This window comes from Mauremys reevesii, linkage group 7 (genome assembly GCF_016161935.1).
Source record: "Mauremys reevesii isolate NIE-2019 linkage group 7, ASM1616193v1, whole genome shotgun sequence".
In the NCBI taxonomy this organism is placed as follows: Eukaryota; Metazoa; Chordata; order Testudines; family Geoemydidae; genus Mauremys; species Mauremys reevesii.
Window position 1 is genome coordinate 83102824 of NC_052629.1, and position 22830 is coordinate 83125653.

The 22830-nt window shown below is 38.0% G+C and overlaps 1 protein-coding gene across 11 annotated transcripts in view; it reads right to left on the reverse strand.

The window, feature by feature from the left end:
- Window positions 1-5813: 5813 nt before the first annotated feature.
- Window positions 5814-22830, reverse strand: part of PBRM1 (polybromo 1) — an 87299-nt gene continuing 70282 nt past the window's right edge. For 4 of the 11 annotated variants that reach the window (XM_039482350.1, XM_039482352.1, XM_039482353.1 and 1 more), the window contains exons 27-31: window positions 19122-19286; window positions 14934-15089; window positions 12130-12200; window positions 10630-10846; window positions 8770-8942 (exon numbers count right to left, since the gene is read on the reverse strand). In XM_039482350.1, the coding sequence (XP_039338284.1) occupies window positions 8770-8942; window positions 10630-10846; window positions 12130-12200; window positions 14934-15089; window positions 19122-19286 (782 nt within the window). Of the gene's footprint in view, window positions 8943-10629; window positions 10847-12129; window positions 12201-14933; window positions 15090-19121; window positions 19287-22830 lie in introns of all 11 variants that reach the window. The other 7 variants (XM_039482354.1, XM_039482349.1, XM_039482357.1 and 4 more) reach the window with 5 other exon arrangements.

A 22830-nucleotide genomic window follows, 5' to 3' on the forward strand; every position in this document is an offset into this window, starting at 1 on the left:
AATGTAAAATATATAGATATACACACAGTATACATTTTAAACAAACAGTTTAATACTGGTCACAGCTATGATGATTGTGAAGCTGGGTTGAGGTGGTGAAGTTAGAGGGTGGAAGAGATATTTCCTGGGGAATGCCTTGCTGCTAAATGATGAACTAGCACTTGGCTGAGCCCTCAAGGGTTAACACATTGTTGTTAATGTAGCCTCTCATCAAGGCAGCACGAACAGGAGGGAGGGGAGACAGCATAGGAGACAGAGACAGACACACACTTTTGTGGGAGAGAGAGAGAAATGCACACTGCCCCTTTAAGTAAGCTGACCCACTCTTAAATGCATTGTCTTTTTAAGTGGATCAGGAAGTTGAGACACCATCCGCTGTCCCAAGCCATCTCTGTCGCTCCCCATCTGTGTCCCTTCCCTTCTCTATATGGAGAAGGGGTAAGTGGGGTGCAGAAGTAGGGGAGAGGGGGACACCCTGACATTAGCACCCCCACCTTTCACAGCAAGCAGGAGTCTCTGGGAGGAGCTCCAAGGCAGAGGGACAGCTAAACTGCCGATTGATAGCCTGCTGGGCAGCTGCAGCACAGGGAACTTTGGGGAGCAGGAAGCTGATAGGGGGGCTGCCAGTCCACCCTGGTTACAAGCCCCCACCATCTAGCTTCAATGGGCTGCTCTTCTTGAAAGCAGTGGACAAAGCAGGCGGCTGCCAAACAATGTTAGAAGGGAGCACTGCACAACTTTAAATGAGCATGTTCCCTAATTGATCAGCAACAAAACAATGTTAACTGGGATGACTTTAAGTGAGGAGTTAGTGTACACTATTCCCTCCCCCGCCCCCCCCCAACCTAGCCCTGCATCATTTAGGGCACACGGAGGCATGCTCACTGAATTAGCAATTATTCAATATTTTGTTTATTCTCATGGCTTAATATGTGGCCTAGTCTCATATTAATTGCACCCTACTCAAACCCAACACTGATGACAGAATTGTTAATTTCTTAATTCACTTTTCTATGGTAGTCTTCACTATGGTATCTGAGTGCTTCACAAGTATTAATGAATTTATATTCATAACTCCCATGTGAGATCAGGTCATATTAGTATCCCCTTTTTATAAATGGGATACTGAAACAGAGAGATTATCAAAAGTGTCCATAAATTTTGGTTGCCCAATTTCAGAACTCTGCATTCTGATTTTTCAGAGTAGTTAGCATTTTTATAGCAATATATGTTCAAAGCACAGCTCCCATTGACTTTAGTTGCATCTGTGAGTGCTCAGAACTTCTGCAAATCAGACTTCAGAGTCTCAAGTTGCGCAAGCAGAAAGCAAGAACACAATTAGTGGCCAGCTATGAAAAGTTTGCTCTAAAGGACTTGCCTAGCATCACACAGGAACTCTGATGGAGGCTGGGACAGAGTCCAGTTCTCACAGTGGCATTCAAATACCTTAACCATGAGATGCTCCTTTCTGTTCCTGCAATCCTGCCTCATTTCACTAAGTACACACCTTTGAACTAATGAAGAAGGGATCCAGACGCTTTAAACAGGTCATCAGCAGGGTTGGAGCCTTAAGATTCTCAGCACAGACCTCTGCCACTTGAACTACTGATATCAATAGTAGGTCATCATTCCCTAGGGGGATCAGCACTGGAGGCGGGATGAGAGCCACACTTTGCCAGTGGGTTTCACAGATATTTGCTGACTGCTGAGGAACAGAGACTCAGGAATCTTGAGTTCCATTGAAGGTTCTGGAGGAGAGTATGACCTAGGGATAAGAGACACTTCTTGTCTTTGGCCTCTGTCCTTGACTTCCTCTACCCTATACCCCTCATCATAGTTCTAGTCTCAGTCTTCCCCAACCAGTCTGTCTTCCCCCATCTGGACTCCTCACCTATCCCCAATCTGTGCCTGTTCCCAGTCTTCCCGCTCAGCCAGTCTGTCTTCACATACATACCCATAGAGATGGACTCCTCATCTGATCTCAGTCGCCCCCCCCGCAAAGTGGTTCCTAGTCCCCCATCTGTTCCCTTGACTGGCTCCCAACCCCAGTCATCTTGCCCAGCAAGTCCCAGTCTCCTTATACCAATTTCCTCCTCCTAGAACCCCCACCCCAGTCTGGGTTTTGTCCTGTCTGCATTCAAGTCAGTGATCTTCCTTCTTCATGCTGCCTGAGATCCAGCACTAAAGAGCACAGGGATAGAAAATTTCTTACTAATAATTACCTTTTTGCTAGCAGTGTCTTCCATAGTTCTTGACACCTGGGCTGCTCTGCTCACTCTTGCAATTCAGAGGCAGATCAGCTTTTTGGTGCCACTGCTCTGGCCATGCCCCCTTGGCTCCCACTTGTGGACAGATGAGTTATTCCAAAGCTGTAAAAATTGTAATAATAATATTAGTAACAAATACTTCAGAGGTAACTGACCAACTATGTCCAGTGGACCACAACAGAAAAAAAAAGTCCCATGTTAAAGATCCCACTCAGCAGATGACCTTTTGGCTTGAGGCTGAGTGGGTAGAATTGTGGGAAACACTGCTAGCAGAAAGGAAATTATCAATAAGAAATTTTCTATTCTGCAGCCCAGCATCTCCCACAATTCTCTGGGACTTGTTAAGCAATGAATAGATGTAGGGAGGGCATAGAGAAGGTCAGAAGAAAAGGAAAACAGTATCCTCTCCCCACGTATGCATTTGCTCAAAGGCAAAAATAATTTCTAAGCCATCACCTCCAGCACCTTTCTGCTCAGGTCACCACTGCACAGAACTGGAAGTCCACCTTGTAAAGCGTGCTAACAATGGTAGCAGTTGACTATATGGCCACCTTACACGTTTCTGCTGTGCATTCATGAGCTCTTTTTGCACACAATGTCACCAAAGAGTGCAGGGAGTGTCCTGACCTGCCTTGTATCCTTCCACAATACATAATCTAATCCAGTGGTTCTCAAACAGGGGGATGTGTACCCTTGGGGGTACGCAGAGGTCTTCCAGGAGGTACATCAACTCATCTAGTTATTTGCCTAGGTTTACAACATGCTACATAGAAAGCACTAGCAAAATCAATACAAACTAAAATTTCATATAGACAATGACATGTTTATAGTGCTGTACATACTATATGATGAAATGTAGGTATAGTATTTATTTTATAACTATATGGTAAAAATAAGAAAGCAAGCAATTTTTCAGTAACTGTGGGCCATGATACTTTTGTATTTTTATGTCTGATTTTGTAAGCAAGTAGTTTTTAAGTGAGGTGAAACTTGGGGAGACACGACAAATAAGACTCCTATAAGGGGTACAGCAGTCTGGAAAGGGTGAGAGCCACTGATCTAATTCACCTAGCAATAGAGGACTTGGAGGCTCTGAGTCCTTGGCATTTCAGGTGGAAGGATACAAACGCAGCACCCAAACTCCGTATAAACCCTGTATATTTGAGATAGAAGGCTTTTGAAAGTCTTCTAACATGTCTCACTTTTCCTCAGTGGGGTGCTGTGGCGTTGGACAAAATGAAGAGAGAATCACTTTTTTGGAAGTATGGAAGGAAGAGTTCACCTTTGGGACAAATAATTCCAGAGGTCTGAGCACCACCTTGTCTTCATGAAACACGCAGTAAGTCTCCTGCCCAGAAAGTGCTGCCAGCTCCAATACTTGCCTGGTGGACATGATATTCTATCAGAAAGCAAGTCTTGATGGACAAATAAAATGCTGACACTTACACCAGTGGTTTGTCATGGCTCTTAGTACAAGTAGCAGGACCCATTTGGGAATGAGGCCTGATCACCAGTTGGCTAATCGGACTGCCCTAAGGAATCTAGCTACCTGGGGGTTCTTTGCCAGAGAACCCACGGATCTTGCAAACACCACACTACTAACGGCAGACACCTGAGATGCAATGGTACTAGTTTGGAGGAAACCTTTGTCAAAGCTTTCGTAGAGAAAAATCCAAAATAGCCAGAGTTCCTGGATTCCTAGGATTAGCTTAGTGATCCTGCACCAGTCTCAGAGCTTGGTCCAGATAGAGGGGCATGCTTTTAAGGTCACCACTCTTCTAGAACTGTCCTGATGACTTTGGAGGACAAGCCTTAGTGCTTCCCTTTCAATAACAAGGCTATTAGGTGCAGCTAGTTTGGGTATGACTGAAGAAGAGGACTTTGTGAGAGGATGACCTGTCTCTTTAGGAGCTGTAGCAGTAGTCCTAATTTCAGCTCTATCAGGTCCAAAAAACAGGGCTTGTTCCTCCCTAGGTTGTTCACATAAGCAACCGTGGTCATGTTATAGGACCTGAATCAGGACTTAAGTTTCCTTCTAGGCTGGACTGGAACCATCGTAGCACCAGCTTGACTGGTCTTAGTTCTGGGAGGCTTATGCTGTAGGTCCTTTCCTCTGGGTTCCAGATGCCTTGAGCTGTTTGGGACCCCAAGTATGCTCACCAGCCTTCCAGGCTGGCGTTGATTGTGAGCATCAAATGATCTAGAAGACTCATTGGCATGCCCTAGTGGATGCTGATCTGGGCTGACCACCATTTTAAAGAGTTGATTACCTGTCCCAAAACCCTCATTTGATCTTCCATGCATTCCGGGGAGTAGTCCAGTACCTTGAAGAAAAAGCCTTGAAGGAGCCTGATGTGTGACTGCACCCTTGGAACGATCTTTATATGCACAATAAGCAAAAAGTCTGACAAAGTAACTGAAAACAGGGTCTTGCAAAAGTGCTGGGCAACCTTAACTGTAGGTAGTGCTGCCAGCTCTGCTTTAATAATGAGACAGTGAATCAAATTCAGCACTGGTTGAAGCAGCCACAGCTCTACAGTTCATCTGGGCCCACTAATGTCAGCAGTAATTTTGCTCCACTGTATCATTAAGATCTAAATTAGACTTGATGGCAAATAGCATAAATAGTAGGAATATAAGAACTGAGTTTTCAAGCAGAAACAGTATGAAGTTTGGGAAATTTCCTGCTCAAATGGATTGTACAGGCCCCTGTGGCACTTTGCTGTGAAGGGCCATTTAAAAAGTTGACAGACATTACGTTTCTTGAGAAGAAATGTTTCCTCTCTTGAGAACCATTAACTTTTGTTAATTCAGTTACTTAAAAACATCACATTGTGTGTCCTGCTGGCTATTTGACGTGATTTCTGTTTCCAATTTATGCGAGACACTTAGAGATCCTTAAATAGGAGCCCCTGTATTTTTTTTTTAAAAATAAAACTAGAAAACATTTCCATCCTCATTTTTAATTGCAATTTCAAATGTTAGGTAAAGTTCTTTGAATATCAGGTTTACAGACAGACTGTGCTTTTTTCACCATTAGTATTCTAAATTTGGCTTAATTCCCAAATATATAAGAAGCAGTCCTGAATCGGGCCTACTTCTAGAATCTAATTAGAAGCCTGCTCTTTATTCTCAGTATGAATGCACACACAAATATTGGAATCATGGGATTTTTTTTCTTTTATACTGCCAGTTTGTGTTATGACAGCCTGGGTTGGTTTAAATCTTACCATGCCAATCACCACTGGTTTGCTTCTTTTGGTGACTGCTCTTCAGTTCTTACTGATCTAAAGGTCATATCCGACATGGCTCAATATTGGATCCGTATCGTTCAGCATCACTGTCCTTGGCAGTACAGGCCAGGGATTTCATACTGTGTAGAAGACAATCTGAATGCTGTTTTCTACTGATTCTTAAAACAAAAAGAACTACACACACCTTCTCCCCCAAAGTCTTGATAAAATCTGGATTTGCAACAGTCAGAGCTGCTTGAAATAAAATTTTAACAAAAGTCTTCATGGGACAATCAAACCTGGTTAATCCAAATCACTTTGCAAACTATTTTTATTCAAATTAAAAAGCCTCAAACAAATTGATGGTACATACATTTTATAAGCCTGGTTATCACTAACTTTTTGGGTACACAGATGTAAGGAAAAACCAAACATGGATTAACCAGGTCCGAAAACATATGCTGAAAAGTCACCAACACCAACTTTAAAATTTTTACACAAACAGTAAGTTTTCTCTTGAAGGAAAGATTAGGGGGGAGGACTGGGGAAGAGAAGATGAACAATTAACGGCCTCCAGGTAGTTTACTAAAATACAGATTCTAAATTAATCTATTTTTTACTCTCACAGAAGCCAACCATTTCCCATGCATCCTTTTTTTTTTTAAATATGAAAATTTCATTTATGCCAATACAGTAAATCATGGTGAAATACAAATTATGGGTTCAAATACTCCCAAAGAGAGGCATGTCTTTTTAACCATTCAGAGTTAGAAAATAATTCTAGATTGTAGCCATCAAACTGTAAATCCTAAATTTTACTGCATTCTCCACTGAAATGCCCGCAATATACAGAGACATGATTTTGAAATAAATAAAAAGTTTAATATAATTGATTAGGGCCAGCCTAGTGGCCTCATGGTAGTGCTCTGCACTGCCATGCAGGAGACCCAGGATTTGGTTTACAGTTCCAATCTCTTGCTCTTGGGCTAGGAGGAGCGGCGAAGGCTCCCTACAGTGGGAAAGAGGCAGTGCTGCAGGTTGCTCAACACTGACCTTTCTGACAAATTAAAGATCTGAGATTTATAGATTCCAAAGGGAGTCCCATCCAGTGCCCAAAAGAAAAATTAAAAATAAATAAAAAATAACTTAACTAAAATTAAATCCAGGCTCTTTGGTGTAATTTTGTTAATGTCTAGCAATAAGAGAATCTGATTGTAGTGATACAGTTCATGATGGTTCTAAATACTCAAAAATCAGGACTTGCTGCCTATCTGATTCAGCTCAATGTCCTGTTTTTGTTGCTAAAATCTGCAAAGCTTATGGTCATTTAAATGTACATTAAAATGATACTGTACATTGTGGAGGTTTAATATATTTGCAAAATGTTTTACATTAAATTTAAATTTAGAGTTGGTTGTTTACAAATGGCGTTAAATTAAATAAAAAGTATATGTGCCATAGTCCTATTACTGGTAGGGCTCAAATTTACAAATCACTTCTCTCTCGCTCCATAGTGTTTTCCTTTCCATCATATTAGTATCACGTCTGAAGACCTGGATCTTTAAATGACTACCAGAAAATATGAAAGAATGTTTCCTGTAATCACTGAAAAATTTAACAAATAGTGTAAGATCAATCACAATTTATACTTGCACATCACATTTTCCTCATCACTACAAAGCATGTCACTGAACTAGGCACCAAAATGTTGACTATTTTAAAGTGAAAATATGCACATTGTGCTCAAGGAAGACTTTTCTATTCCAGTGCTTTTTAAAATACATTTCCACATGATGACTATTTCACTCCGTTAGATGAGAAAATATCAGCAGATTGGTTCTTTTGGATACATGTTTCAGTGATCACCCTAGTAGAAGATGTAAGTAATTTTGCTTTCCCGTTTTTTTTTGTTTGCTGCATATCAAAATCATTTAAAAAAAATTAAGTATTATAAAAGTATTTGGCTCTGATAAACAACTTTGCAGTCAAAAAGCTTGTTTGTTAATTTGTTTTTAACTGTCTGGCAAGTTCTGAACAGAAGGAAGTCACAGCCCTGAAATGTGAATAGAACACACCATACGTACCTAGTGATTAGGAAGAAAAAAGTTGCAATGCAAGCAACCTATTTTCTCCTACCTATAAACCCTGGTATACATTGTGTTGATTTTACACACACTGTAGTATTTTATTTTAAAGCTAGAATGATGTGTTAAATTTCTCTCCAGCTATACTACAATACTTTCATTATAGTGAACTGAAACACTTAAAAAAAAAAAAGTATACAAAAATCTCTCACAGTACCAAATCATTAACAGAACATATATCGATTTTAAAATCATTTTAAAATTAATCAGTTGCAGTCTTTCCCCCTCTTTTATTTACCTTCCAAGACCTAAATTAAGTCAAAGTTCTGCATTTCTCTAGCAAATATTAATGAACCTAAACCCATGCAAGGAATGCAGCTCCCTACTCTGCTATATGTGTAAGTGATGTCACAGAACCTTGAATGCAGGTCTTGGCAGATAAAGCATTTCACCTTTCCAATGCATTTATTTGTGGTTCAGTTTGTACGTGTATTCTGTTACTGATCTGGGATCTCAATGGCCATTGTTGACACCATCAAATAATTGGACACAGTTGGACAACACAGCAGTAAGCACATCTGTGTCCTTTCTACACTAGTACTTCCACTGTTGCTACTATCAGTGAAGCTGCGCTGGTGGTTAATCACAGATCCAATTGTTGCTAATGTTGACGCACCCTTTACCTTTAGTTACATAAAGCCTTTCAGTTCACATCCCACTGGTATTTCTGCTGGAAGTGGTTAACACACACAAGCACATGGACACACATTCTTCTATGAGGTAAACTATGACTAATTTCACATTCCATTGTATTTTTCAAACTAATTTGTAAACACTTATTTGTTTTGCTTTTTTCTCTTTTTTATACAAAAAACTGATGGCATTAGATTCTCAGTAATAAGTACAAGAAAGATGGACCTTGACTACACTTATAATCAAATATGAAATTGCCTTTTAAACAAAGGGAACATATGCAAAAGTTTGTGTATTTGATAAAGTCAACTTAATATAACAAAGTCAAAGATGCTTATTAAAAGTGTCCTTATATAAAAATGGTCTTGCAATGTACAGCAAAATGCAATAAAAATTATTGTTGGTTATCTCTCCCCAGCCATTAACTAAAACAGCTATTGTTCCACAAAACTCTTTATATGTTGGTATTAAAGAAGAAAGCAATGTATGCGATTAAACATTTTCTATATTGTATGCTTGACGGATATTAAGGGTGTCTCGTAGCATCAAGTCTCGAAGACGCCACAGTGCATCTGCCATTGTGGTATGGGCCCCTTTACTTTTCAACCAGTGTGAAGGAAGACGGCTCTCTTGTTCTTTGGATAGATGTACATCGCGTCTTCGTGCTGAAAAATTAAGGAACAGCCTAATTACCTCATGCCTCTTTTTAACCTGGTTTGCCTGCCTCCCCTCCAAGATTTCCCATCATATTGGAATAACATGGAATACAATTCTACAATACGTCTTTCCTTTCCCCCCACCCCCGCATCTCCAGTCCCTCAAGAATATACAGACATTTAAATTTATTCTTTCTTACACTTTTAAAATAAAGGAATTAGTTTACTGAGTTTTGGTATGCTCATCTTATATCCTTAATTTTTGTTATGGTTGCATGCATGTATTTTATTATTAAATGATCCATAGTTTTATTAAAATACCTTCTGTTTCTGTACAAGCCTTCTTTACCTATTTTAAAATGTAAAATAACAATGTTGGAGAAACAGAGAGGGATACACTTGTGCTCTGTTGCTGGGACTGAATTAGTTGAATAAATTTTTTATTAAACTTGTATGCTAATATTTTTATTCCAAAACTTTGTTATACTAAACTTGTTTTTATAATAAACTTTTATTAAACTGTTATACATTCAAAAACCTTTGGAGACTTGATGGCAAAAACAACTGCCTCAATCACTGAATCTATAGCTCATATTTGATTTGTGATTCATAGATCAACTACACTAACAATCATAATAATCTCCTCAGTCCTTATCAAGCAATTGCTCATGTTACAAAGCCAAAACAGGCAATATGGAAGCTGCATGAAGAATCTGACATTGCCATCCCCTGCACTAATGTCCAGTGAATAGGCAAAAAGATCTATACTTTAAATGCTGCTAATTTACTATAGCAGAAACATTCTGATCACGTAGTATCCTTTTAGTTTAATTAAAAATTAATCAAAATTTTAGGTTTTTAACAAGTTCTCAGTTAGATCCACAATTCTGACAATCAGTATACAACAATCCATTGGTAGCAATTTTAGTTTCAGATCCTGCCACTAGATCTGTGTGGGGAGATTCACACTTACTTCAATGATAAAGATTTGTATGGCTGCTGAAATCAGGCCTGTGCAGATCCAATCTCCAGGATCAGGGCCTTAAATCAATACGTCACCCTCCACAAACAACACATTATCTCAAATAAAATATTTATGTAATCTTGAGCATTGCAGCAACATCTAATATTTTTTTAAAATGTAAATTAAACAAAGAAACTCTTTAAATTCTTGTTAAAACAAGACGTTGCAGCATTTCACAATGGCACCTGGAATTAGCAAAAAACTGTATTGCCTGCTTTTGCTGAGTTTAATGTAAACAGCAGTGCTGAATTTTCTTTCATGCTTTACCTCAATGTACAGTCAATTAATATTTCTGCAGTCAACAGTGCATCCTTAAAGGGACGCTGTCATCTTGTTATTACAGGAGCCAAAACAGTAAAAACTGACCGTTAAGGAACCTTTTTTTCCCCTCGTGATTTCAAGCTATATTTTAAGGATGCTGAGTGTGAATATAGTCATCTGACTTCCATTAACTTTAATAGAAGTAGCATGGACAAATAAGTTTTGTGTTTATTCAGCTGAGTATTTCCTGCTGCACTTTTTAAAGTGTCAACAAATCTCCTTTTTAATCTACAATTGCTTTTGTAACTGGTTACCGAGACAGGACTGTGATAACCAGTATAAATACAGATAAAAAATAAATAAAAAATGTATTCTATCTCCCAATGTCTTACTTTAGTGTAGAAGCCTTACCTGAAAGGGTCTGGTCCCACTTGCTAATACTGTTTGATTCAGCACTAAGCCCCTCAATATATTTCAGGTAGGCCTCAGAATGAAGAAGCCTCTGTGTCTTTGGTGGAGGGGAGACAAACATTGGAGTTGTGGGCTGCTGTATAACCTGCTGACTTGCTTGGCTTTGACCAGGGTATGGAGGTGGTGCCTGCTGGCCAGGTGGCCCAAGCAATCCCATCTGAAATGACAAATGACATGAGAGTGAGCACCTTTTTTTGTTCAGCTGCACAGATCTCCATGTAAAAACGTAACCAGGTAAAAGGCCGTGTGAAGACTTTCCTGTTTTAACCCCATACCTACCAAAGGGTGGCATTTATATGGTTTCCAAAGAATGTCAAGAAATACTCAGATAAACACATGTCCCCCACAAGATGTGCAAGAGGCTAGTCTCTTAATTCAGCATCAGAATGAATACCAGTTGAGACTTAGGCACAGGCAACTCAATGTATGAAAAAGAAAAAGATTTTCAGGTGAAACCTCCACAAAACAGAGCTCCCTGTTTTTTCAATGAGGTGCACAGGTACAGGGACTGTCAGAGTTAGGCACTTTCTAGTATTTGTTTTCTTAAACTAGATGGTAAGCTTAGGAGCAGGATTTATATCATCTTATGTAGCTGTACCACACAATGGGGCCCTGATCCTCTTTGGGGACCCTGAGCACTTCCACAATATAAACAACAATCATCATCACGCAAGAATCACTATTGCATGTAAGAAAATCATAGTTCATGATTGGTTAAAATCCATATGACAGTAAGTTTTCATTATTTATCTCCTTAAAAGGTCAACAATACTGAGTTCTGGAACAATGTTAACCAATCAGGTTGCATATGCACTTTACGATCTTCTGACTGGCTCACAGATTCAAAATAATTCTAGAAGTCCAAAATCATTTCCCCTCTAAAATGTTAGAATTAGTCTAATGAATTGGATGGCCAACAAACAATTGGCTTATACTAATCAATGAGAAGGAACATTTGATCATCAACAGAATCTGACCTGATTGTTGAAGAACCAGATAGTGTCTATTGGTTTTATGAGTTTTTGAAGAAATAAAGGAAGTGCAGCCTGTTTATTGATGGTTTAGAAACAGAGCAAGGAATCTTCTCACAAACAAATAAGAAAAATATAGGTTATCAGCAATTACACAGTGCACAAAAATGACTCACATCAATTAGGACAGGAAAAAAAGAATACTGCCTAATTTAAATTGCAGAGGGCACTTTGTTAAGTAGAATTAAATTAAACAAGTTAGAATCTGGCCAAGAAAAACAAATACTCTGCCTATGGGATCTTCAATGACCATAAGTGGCCAGAAATGCCCTGATTTTACATCTCATTTGAAAGACAAACTGCATCATAGCACTCACTAGCACACTGTGGAGACACTGGGTCAATATTAACTCAGAGAATATAATGGAATATGACCTTTAAAGTTTCTTAAAGAATGTAAACTACTTACCGGCTGTCCAAAAGGACTTCCTCCTGGTGCCGGAGTGCCTACCATGGAAGAAACGCTTTGGCCTATAACACCTACATTTTAAAATACAAACAAAATGAGTCTTATTTCATCTCAATGACCAATGCCATTTTGTCTTTTATAAAGATTTGGCATCATTATCTAACTGAATATCATATCTTTACTATTGAAATTAATTTTATTCACTATAATGATACAACACTGCTTTTAAAAGGAAGTTTCTAGATTTAAAAAAGGCATGATTCTGAGATGCAGACTGCTCAGTTTAAAACTCTCTTTCCCCACCCCCACATGCTTTTTAAAAAAAATAATTTAAAAGAGATTCTATTCTGGTTTCCATTTTGCCAGTTGCACAGTTATTGTCTGACTAAATCTCACCATTCAAACTATACATCTCTTATTTGAAAGCAATCATCCCATCCCTTTTTTAATAATTAAAAGAAAAAGAAATATAGATTTGTTCCATTCAGTGACATCCAACATTTTCCCTACGTTCAACATTATAAAATGTGTTCAAGCAGCAGCAAAACCATGCAATTCCTTCTTTTTAATGCTACTGTACTATATTAATCTTCTAATAAAAAAAGCAATTTAACATTGCTTAACACTGAAGTGACAGGATTAGTTTACATAGTCTTAAGAGTAAAACAGATTAATGTTAGCCACTTATTTTTTAACTTTGGAAATTACATATGATAAAGCATTTCCAATTATTTGGATAAATATTTTACACGTTTTCCCTATTACATGAAGTGCACCAGGGAACAGACCAGGTAAGTCACAGTCAAAGATGAATTTACAAACCTAATTGAGAGCTATCTGGTTCGTGATATTTTACATGAAGATGACTGGACCTGAACAGATTAATGAAAGTTGCTCTTGATGCTGTTCTTTCTATTTGTGTCACTGCTTCATCTTGTCATAATCAAATATAATTAATTTTGAAGTTGAAAATGTATGCATATATTTTACCAGATGTAATCTGCATGCAGTGTTCTACATCAGTGATTGAAGTTGATTTTAAAACATGTGCCAGGGCAATTTTTCATTGGTATTTATTCTTAAGCATAAATTGAGCTAATTTTCAAACTCATGACATCCCTGTTTCAAATGTATTTTCAGTAACAAAAATAGAGTAACAGGTAAGAATTCTTCTAATGCAAATAGTGTGATATGTTAGGGAATTTTGAGGGGTGGAAATGGAAGAAACCTCTCCTCTTCCAGCACCTAAGAATGGCCCCTCCCTCACTCTACACTGTTCCAGATGAGATTCTGAGGATCCTTCAGTCCAAGGTCTATTATTTCTTCCTTGAATCTCTACCTTCTCAGTTCTAAAATGCTGAACCTATAATGCTCATTTCTCCAGTTGTGATAACGAACTGACCTCTTAAAAGGTACACACCAACCTGGCACAGTGCGGCACCACCAAACCTTTATACTACTACCACCAGCTCTTAAATTTCACTGACTTGGTGAGCAGGAGATGCAGCTGTATCTTGCAGTCTATCAACAAACTATGGTACTAAACCCATTAATGTTATGAAGTTAATGTGAATCTTGCACACCAGTTTGGGATGCAGGTTGCATATCTAATACTGACTGAGTTTTTCTTTAAACCACTTACATTCAATTACATAACCATGTTAATAGGACTTCAGGTAAACATCTACTGTAGTTGCAAATGGAAAATAAAAGGCAAACAAGATACCTTATACAAGATATAGATTAACAGCTTAACTGCTGAATGTGTGCGACATTTTAAATGGCAGCATTGGAGTAATGTTGCGGGGAGCAGAAGGGGAAAGGAGCAGCAGTACAGAGGATAAAAGAGGGTAGTGGCCAGCAGTCCCAGAGCATGAATGAGACAACGGCACTATCTATACATTGCATTTCCCCCGCTTTCCTAAAATATAACCATTCATCTTTTGCTCTGCTCAAAAATTTAAATTTTAAAGGTGAAAATAAAGACAAATGGGGAAAAATGGTGTTCTTTGTCAATGAAGATTTTGACTGTGATTGATTCCCTTCACCAACACGTACTTCAAATGAACCTTCTTACCAGTTCTGGGACATAACATATTGTTGACTCACTAGCACTGAAGGCTATTTTATACTAACTTGTAAGATTTTATAATTAGCCCTGTGACTGGCCATTTTATAGATTGCAAAGTAAGGGTGAGGATTGCCTTCCACTTTTATATTTGGTGAATAAATAACAATGACAATTTCTAATCTTATCATATGTATATGTAATTGATTATCTGACCTACTGCTAATACACAGAGAGATTTAGTCAGTTGTGTGGATTTAAACTGACTTTGAATATAATTTAAAAAAAATAACAATGCACAGATACAACGGATTTCCACCAGGCACTGGCAACAAGAAATCCCACCTATGACCCTAGTAAAAAAATATTGTACATTCTATTGAAATACAAGGATAAGAACTACGCTGCTTTCAGGGTTTGAAGCTACTGATAAACATGCCCAAATAACATGATTTTGACTAGTCATATTTCACCAGGTAAATCTTTTGTTGCTTGTTCCCTATATATGTTGTTCTGCCAATATTTATTAACATTCCATTAAGCTCAATGGACAATTGGGATATACCTGGTATATTCAGCAGCATGGCACATATGTTACAGTTAGACATACCTGGAACATTCAGCAACAGTCAAGCAGTTAAGCTACAAACAAACAAGTTTCAGATAACTTCTGTAACAACTGGTTAAACTGTGAGAACATGAAGATGAAATAATGAGTGAATGTGGACATTCTTACCCGGTGGTGGGATGCCTGGGATGCCTGGCATACCTGGCGGAAGTTGGTGGGGTGGGGGCACCCCAGGGTGAAGTGGCTGCATGCTGCCCATGCTAACAATGCCATCAACTGGGCCCTGCAAAGGTGGCAGCACTGGCGGATAGCCACCTATCATGCCTTGAAGGACACAACAAATTTCAAACATGCATCAATAACATGCAATATGATCTAAATAATAAGACATGCACTACCCACAAATAAGCACCTTTAGTACAGCAGGACAATACTACAATTAGTATCTTGCAAGAATGAACAAAAATTAAAATAAAAGTTATAAATATGAAATGCTATACTTTGTATGAATTAGTATTTAGTGTATTTGTAATGTTCTCATGGGGCAAAAAATGCTGAATGTTCAAATACAAATTAACACAAAGAATAAATTCAGCCACAATTAAATGTTTCTAATGTGAACAGTTTTAACACAGGATTAAAGTTCTGCCATTCATATTCAAATTAACAGCACAACACTCAGTACATCAATTTATGCACATCCACACTCTGTGGGATAGCTCTGTGGCCAAACTTAATTGCAATATATAAAATTCTCTAACTATTTTTCTGTGGTACGCATGTAGAATTAATCTATCAAGGTTATTTATAATGCATGCTCTTTAACTCAATGTAGTGGCGTGGTTTTTTTTTTTTTTTAATTACCTTCTATTCAACCTGAGCAAATACACCTCTACCCAGATATAATGTGACCCGATATAACACGAATTCAGATATAACGCAGTAAAGCAGCGCTCCGGGGGGAGGGGCTGCTTTACTGCGTTATATCCCGCAGTGGTGCTCGGGCGGAGATTTAAAGGGCCTGGGGCTTCACACAATGGCAGGAGCCCCAGGTTCTTTAAATCCCTGTCAGAGCCCTGCCACCGCTACGCCACCGTTACCCTGATATAACATGGTTTCACCTATAACGTGGTAAGATTTTTTGGCTCCCGAGGACCGTGTTATATTGGGGCAGAGGTGTATTTAAGTGGAAATTAAAAATCTGATAGCTCTGGATGTGCTGGGCCATATCAACCTTCATCCCATGCAATCCCACTGAAGTCAGTTGATTTATATGGTGAATAAAAATCAAGGCAGAATTTGACTTCTGATGCTTCCTAGGCCTCATAATAAAGAAAAAGATACAATGAAGAATATACTGGACCATCTGCTAACAATCTCAATCTACTGGGAGTGAGGAAGACCCAAGTCAGTAAGCTAACCTGAAAGGCCACGTGAAAGGTCTGTATTGTGTTTATTAAGCCCTAGAATTTTAACTTGCTGTTTCCAGTCCCTTGAAGTTTGTTAATTTTGCATGGTATGTTGTCAGAGAGCTAAGGAAAGGTGTTTGTAATACTATGAAAAGACAACTGAGGATCGGAGAAGATTCTAAAGAACAGGAGATGGGACTAAATATGCGAAATATTGGAGAATCTACAGTGCACACTGAGAAATCACCTCCAGAGTCTCCATTACACTGACAATGAACAATCTATAAAAAGTTAACTTTAAGAATGCAGAGTTTTCTGGATTAAGACCAATTGATAACTCTCAATAGCTCTGATTGACCACTCTCAAATAGAACTATTGGGTGTTCAGGAGCAAAGGGTATTTGTAGCTGAAAAATAACTAGCAGCTTGCTCAGAAAACATTGTGATGGATCTGAGAAACATCAACTTTTTTTCATGTTTCAAGTGAAGCCAACAATCAACAAATAACGGTTTGGTCCCACTCGCAATATAAGTTTCTTTAGGCGAACAAGAAATTTAGCTCAACATTTAAATTGTAATAGATGTCGATTTCAAATATTTTTAAACTGGTCTCTTTGAATTTATCAATATATTTCAATGCACATTTTTATTTTAAAAAATTAAACTCACAGACAAAAATCTCAGTATAGAAAGTGGTCCCAAAGTAGCTAAAAAGTTCTACTACACCAGCTTGTAGTAAGATCTTCAAGTCAGACACGTGAATCTTTTAAAAACTTTCCTTTCAATTACAAACATTTATTTGTACATATGCTGCATGGAATACTTACTCAATAGCTGATTGACTTAATATACTGTAGTGAAATCTGCATTAAGGATTGGTTCCAGTAGTCCAACTCATGGTTTATGTGACCACTTTTAATATCTCAATGTGCAGTTTCCACTACAGTTTTAGTTAGTAAAAATAAATCTAATTGGTAACCCTTTTTTTTTTGGCCCCTTGGATAGCTGTTTACATCTTCTGAACTGTACCTTCCCCCATTTTCCATATAAGCCACATTTACAGAAGCTCTTGTATATATAATTTTACACGACAAGAGATTTGTTCCCTAAATGTGTATCTTAGAAAGTGCTAGGATTTCTCAGCCTCAGACGCTGAACAAAAGTCCTGCAACTAGTCCCACAGGGTTATTTAATCCAGATGAAAGTAACAGAACTGAATATATGCAGCCCTTAATTTTTCTATTACCTCATCACTGGCTTAAAGGTTGAGGAAGAAATAAGTGAAATCTCAATTTATTTATTCAGACATTTTCAAACAAAAGATTCCTGGAGACTGGGAAGTGGATGACTCCATTATCAGTTATAAGGAAAATATTTAGAAGTATTTTGCATGATATAGTGAAGAGACACTCTGGAAATTCATTTCTATCAGTCTGAATCATGAGAGGATGGTCTTTGTGTCTGAAGAACTCACCACAAGAGATAAAGTAAACAGTGAAAATTATGTGCAGAACTTAGATTTCTCACAAAGCATTTGTAAAGGTTTCACAAGGGCATTACTAGCTATGAAAAAAAGACTCCCTGAAAAAATGTTAAATTGATGGTCAGTATAAAGACATGAGAGGCTGAAATTTGTAGCTTTTCTTGCTTATATAAGATATTCTCAAGGTAAAATAAAGGTGGTAGTGGGGAACTCTTGTTTAGAACATATACAAATGATTTAGAAGAGAATATCAAAATGTAAGACAGCAAAATCTGCTAAAGGTATAACAACTGAACATAAAAAATGAACAATCAGACTCAGAGAATTTCAGAGAACTACCTGAATTTTTTCACAGGATTGGGATAACAACAGAAAAATTCAATTTAGTGTAAACAAATGCTTTGCAGTCTGGATATCATAAGCCAAATAAGAAACATGTATTTAATTGAACATCCATGCAACCTATTGACCAGAGAGGAATTTAGAGGTCATAACAGAAAATACAACTTCAAGCTGTCAGCTTAAAGTATGGCTGCAGCCTAAAAAACAAAACTGAGAACAAATGGAGCAACTCAAATGCAGTAAGGGAGAGATAAAATATACTTTTAATTGTATGTACAAAGCACTATTTTTAGAACTTGACTAAACTAACGTGATCTTTTTAATCAATCTGTGACAGAATTAGATATTGGAGAAGGAAAAGACCTAATACATACCCCTGCCAATGTAGGATGGGTTCCCTTAATACATTCTCTAGGGCTTTGCCCAGCCTTAGGACCTAATCCTAGGACTGACATAGTCCTACTGAATTCAGTTGGGATATGACTGCTAATCACAACACCAGATAGTACAGATTTGTGGAAAAAGCCCTCAAAATGCAGTTCTATTCTGTGAAGTGACTTGGTAAAAATGGCAATGTGGGATTTCATATTTATTGTCTCAATTATCCCAGATCAAGCCTTTTCTGTTTATAAGCAAAATAACCTTTTTAGCTGCCAAATCTGCAAACTCATCCTGGAATCTGAAAGTCAGGCTGGATTTTTCAGTCTCACATGTCACCAACAATAAAAGATTTCAAATGGAACCTACTTAACACTTCCATTGATGATGCATGCACTAGAAGAAATCCAGCTCACTTCCCTTTGCAGTACTAACAGGAGTAAGCATTTCCTTTAATAAGTAGAGTGAACACAGATGATGGAATACAAACAGGGAGCAGCTCTACTGCGTAAGGAGGAACCTATTTTACAGCCTTTTTCAGAAGAATATTAACTACTGGAGAGGGTAATGGGGGGGAAAAAATCAGGATAATTTCAAGTTTAAGTATATTTATTATGAAGAAAGGCTGAAGAGGCTGAGCTTTTTCTTCAGTAGGAATAAAGTGACCCAAGAGAAGCGTTCAGAGTTATGAAGGGGTTTGATAAAGTGGATGAGGAAAAAATGGTCATAGCTCCTACTTTTTACCTGCAACAGGTGTCAACTGCTGATTGAGCATTCCCATTGGTGTTGGTGGCGGCACCACCCCCATAAGAGCCCCGACAGGAGTGCCTGCCCGGGGGGAGGAATTCTGCTGCTGTTGCTGTGCTGCTCGCTCTCTCTCCTGCTGCTCAGCAACTTTAGCTGCCCGCTCTGTAAAAGTATTTTAGATTTTCAGTTCTGTTTTGTAACCCAGAATTTCAAAATATTATCTGTTCATTAAAGAGGACTATTAAAACACTGGCATAGTTTAGTCTAATATAAAATAGAACAGATTATTCTACTCATACAGCATATAATTTGATTCATTTGGCTCCAGCTAAAACTTTTAGAGAACCTATCATGAAAAATATTCCATCAAGTTTTAAAAATGTGAAGTTTTATTTGATTAAAAAGTTAATTTTAAAAAGTCAAAGAACAGATTGATCATAACACCAGTGTTACCAACATGATAGCAGCAGTCCAGCACTAGGCCCGGTCCACACTAGGAAAACTGGGCAAAACTTTCCCACTTTTCATACCACTGGCTCAGCTAAGCCAGCAGTAGCAATGTTGGGAGCTCTCGTGTAGATGTGCCACCAGTAGCTGCTGGCATTTTAAGCACTTTGTCGGTTAGACTTGTCCCAAGCAAGATGAGATAGTAAGAGTGTTTAAAATGCAAGTGGCAATCAGTGGCCCATCTACATTAGGGCTCCCCATGTCCATACTACTGGTGGAGTTGAAACAGTGGTAGCAAAATTCTTGCAAGACTTCCCTAGTGTAGATAGGTCCTTAGTGTTTTAGAACATAACAAGCAGCAGATGGATGGACCAAAAATAGTTCCTCTGCCTCTCCTTCTGACTTCTCCCTTTCCCCATCACAGTTCCCTTATAGTCATTTCCTTTTTAGCTACAGATGTCTAACTCAAATTGTGCTGCTCTGTAGAAGCATGTGTGTCCTTAGTATTGTGAATCTGACTGGTACCTAGATCAAGTTTCTTCACTACTACTATAAGAATAAAAGCTTGACTGCACAGGACTCTGATAAGAAGACAATTTTACATGGAAAAAAGGGGTATTCCAAATGCCCATGCAAGGTGCTTTTTGGGCATGCAAGTTACTGATTTGTTTTCTCTGAATATTATATCCTACTGAAGCAATGAGAAGCAACAAAGAATAAATGAATGCAGCATATACCTCTGTTGATTTTAACAGCACTGAATGGTGGGACTAAAAGTTTTCTTGAAGTTGGTGAAAGATGAAAATTGTTACTAAAAACAGCAATAAAGTGTCAAATGAAGCTAAGAAGTTCAGCAACGAGATTAAATGTTATATGCTTCTAAAACACTAGCTTTTACCAGCACAGAAGTCTAAAAGCCTTTCATACAATTGTGTTTCATGGGTAACTTGTTTGTGCAACCTCTAGAAGTATATAAATACACTGAAAGACCAGTTCCATTTCTTCTAGGCATTTCCTTCCGTGTTTTCACCAATCATTTCAGGAAGGGATGACGACGCATAGGAACTCCTAAATTTATTACTGGCAACACATATATAATTGAGAACAGAGAACACAAGCCATTTAAGGGGAGATGCCAAAGTAGGAAAGTGGACACTCCTCTTCAGAGTGATTAAAGAATTTGGAGAAAAGACAGACCCAGCTGTTCAGACTCTCCTTTAGTTTTGGCCAGTTAAAAAATGATCAGATAGAAGAAGCCCCTTAGACACTCTGCTAAATTACTGTTAATTTTTCTATTCGACCATAATGCTAGTAACTTCAACTTTGGAATGCTGAGTCTTGAAATAGGACTGTGACCTACCTAACACAGGGCAATGCTACGTAAAATCTGTCTACTGATGTCACAACTGGCACAGATCTAACAGATGAAACTTACAACATTGTCACAGCAGCGCAATAAAGGTGCACAGACTTAGAAAAGTTCAGCTGGGATTCACTATAAAGTTCAGTGACTCCAATCCCAAATCCTTCAGACCAGGGTTTGAAACACTGGAATGACCTATCCAACACAATTTATAAGGCAGGAAGATGCCCCTCTGCTTGAACTTCATTTTTCCTTACAATGAGTCTTTGCCTCATTCATAGTACATATTTACAAAATTATTTGCAGTACAGCTAAGTTAGCCATGCAGACATGTGCAATGAGTCTACTTGTGCTTGAATATTGCTAAAAATTGTACAACTTATACCCCACATATGCAAGGTTCCTTTTTCAATGGGTCAACCTCAGCCAAATCCAAACCAATTTTCACCATAACACTGAAAAATACTGAGGTGTAAAAATCACACCAAATTTCATCTTTCTATCCTCCATTGCAGTGTCCACACTCGCACTTGCAAGAATGTTGTGTGTTTTCATAATGGAAGGAATATATTTTCTCCCACCCACACATACTCTAAGCAAATCAGGTCAGATGTCGTGAGCTTCCTCCCGCCACTCTCCGCAAAAAAAAATAAAAATAAAAAAAATCTAACTTTGGGCAGGGACCAAGTCTGGCAAAGTTCAAGTTTAAATTGCAAGCTTTGGAAAGTTGTAAGCAAGTAAAATAAGATGACTAAAATGGAACTACTTATGCAACCTTAACTATAGTGGGCATTGCTGCTACCACTGTATTACAGTTGTGTACTCTGCTGGAAAAGCAAATAATCTAGCTTCTCTAATTAGAATGTTTTAAACATGCTAACCATCCTACTGTTCTTGAGAGGAAGGACATAAGAAAGGACATTTCTCTCCTATAAGGTGCCATGCATACCTATGGTGATGTATAAACAAACTACAGCATAGGAAAAATATACTCTATGGTACATTCATGATGTAACAGCATTACTATTTCCTTTATGAAGTTTGCAACAGATAACCTGCAAATGACTAAATGGAGCCTCATTACGCTCTACCACTGCAAAGAGATGCTATGGAAAATCCAAGGGGGGGGGGGGAGTGATGTCATGCAAATTTAGTCTGAAAACCAAAACTGCTTTTGAGTTATGAGCATGCCAACAAAACACTTTAAGAAAAAGCAAACTTATAACTTAAAAAAAGTTAAGTAATATTTGTTCTAAAGCCAAAACTTTATATGCTAGTTTCCTGCACCAAGTAATTTTTTAATTATAACAGTAGTGTTATATACTTCTATAATTTGTGCTTTATAATGGAAATGCTGACACATTCTTAACTATAGCAGCAATAGTGAATACCAACAGAAGAGATTTAAATGATGGTTTATCTGTACTCAGGCAGGGATCTCTTGAAGAGTGTCGCTTGTGATTTGAGTTTGATTAAAAAGTTCCAAAGACCAATATCAGGTAAGAAAAGAAAACTTTTATGGAGTACTTTTCTGCCTGGACTCTTTGGTCTATAGAACATTCTAGGATTCGTTTAGGAAATAGGATATTTCAACAAAATCAGTTACAACTCTTGGACAATTCTAAGATTGAAAATATTATATTCCCAGCATTGTAACGGATTAGGTATCCTGAATTTTTATTTTATTATTTTTTTCCTACTTTATTTTAGCCCAATTTTAATTAAGCAAAAGACTTCTTTTTCCAGTATGTTTCATGCCTTCTTACCTGCTTCCCATGCTTTGAACAGCCCCCCCCTCCTTGTTCACAAAGCTCTCTCGCTTGCCTTCTTCCAATCCTCTTTAAATCATCACTTCCTCAAATGACTCCTGAGCAGGTTTCCCTCCCAACTTCCACT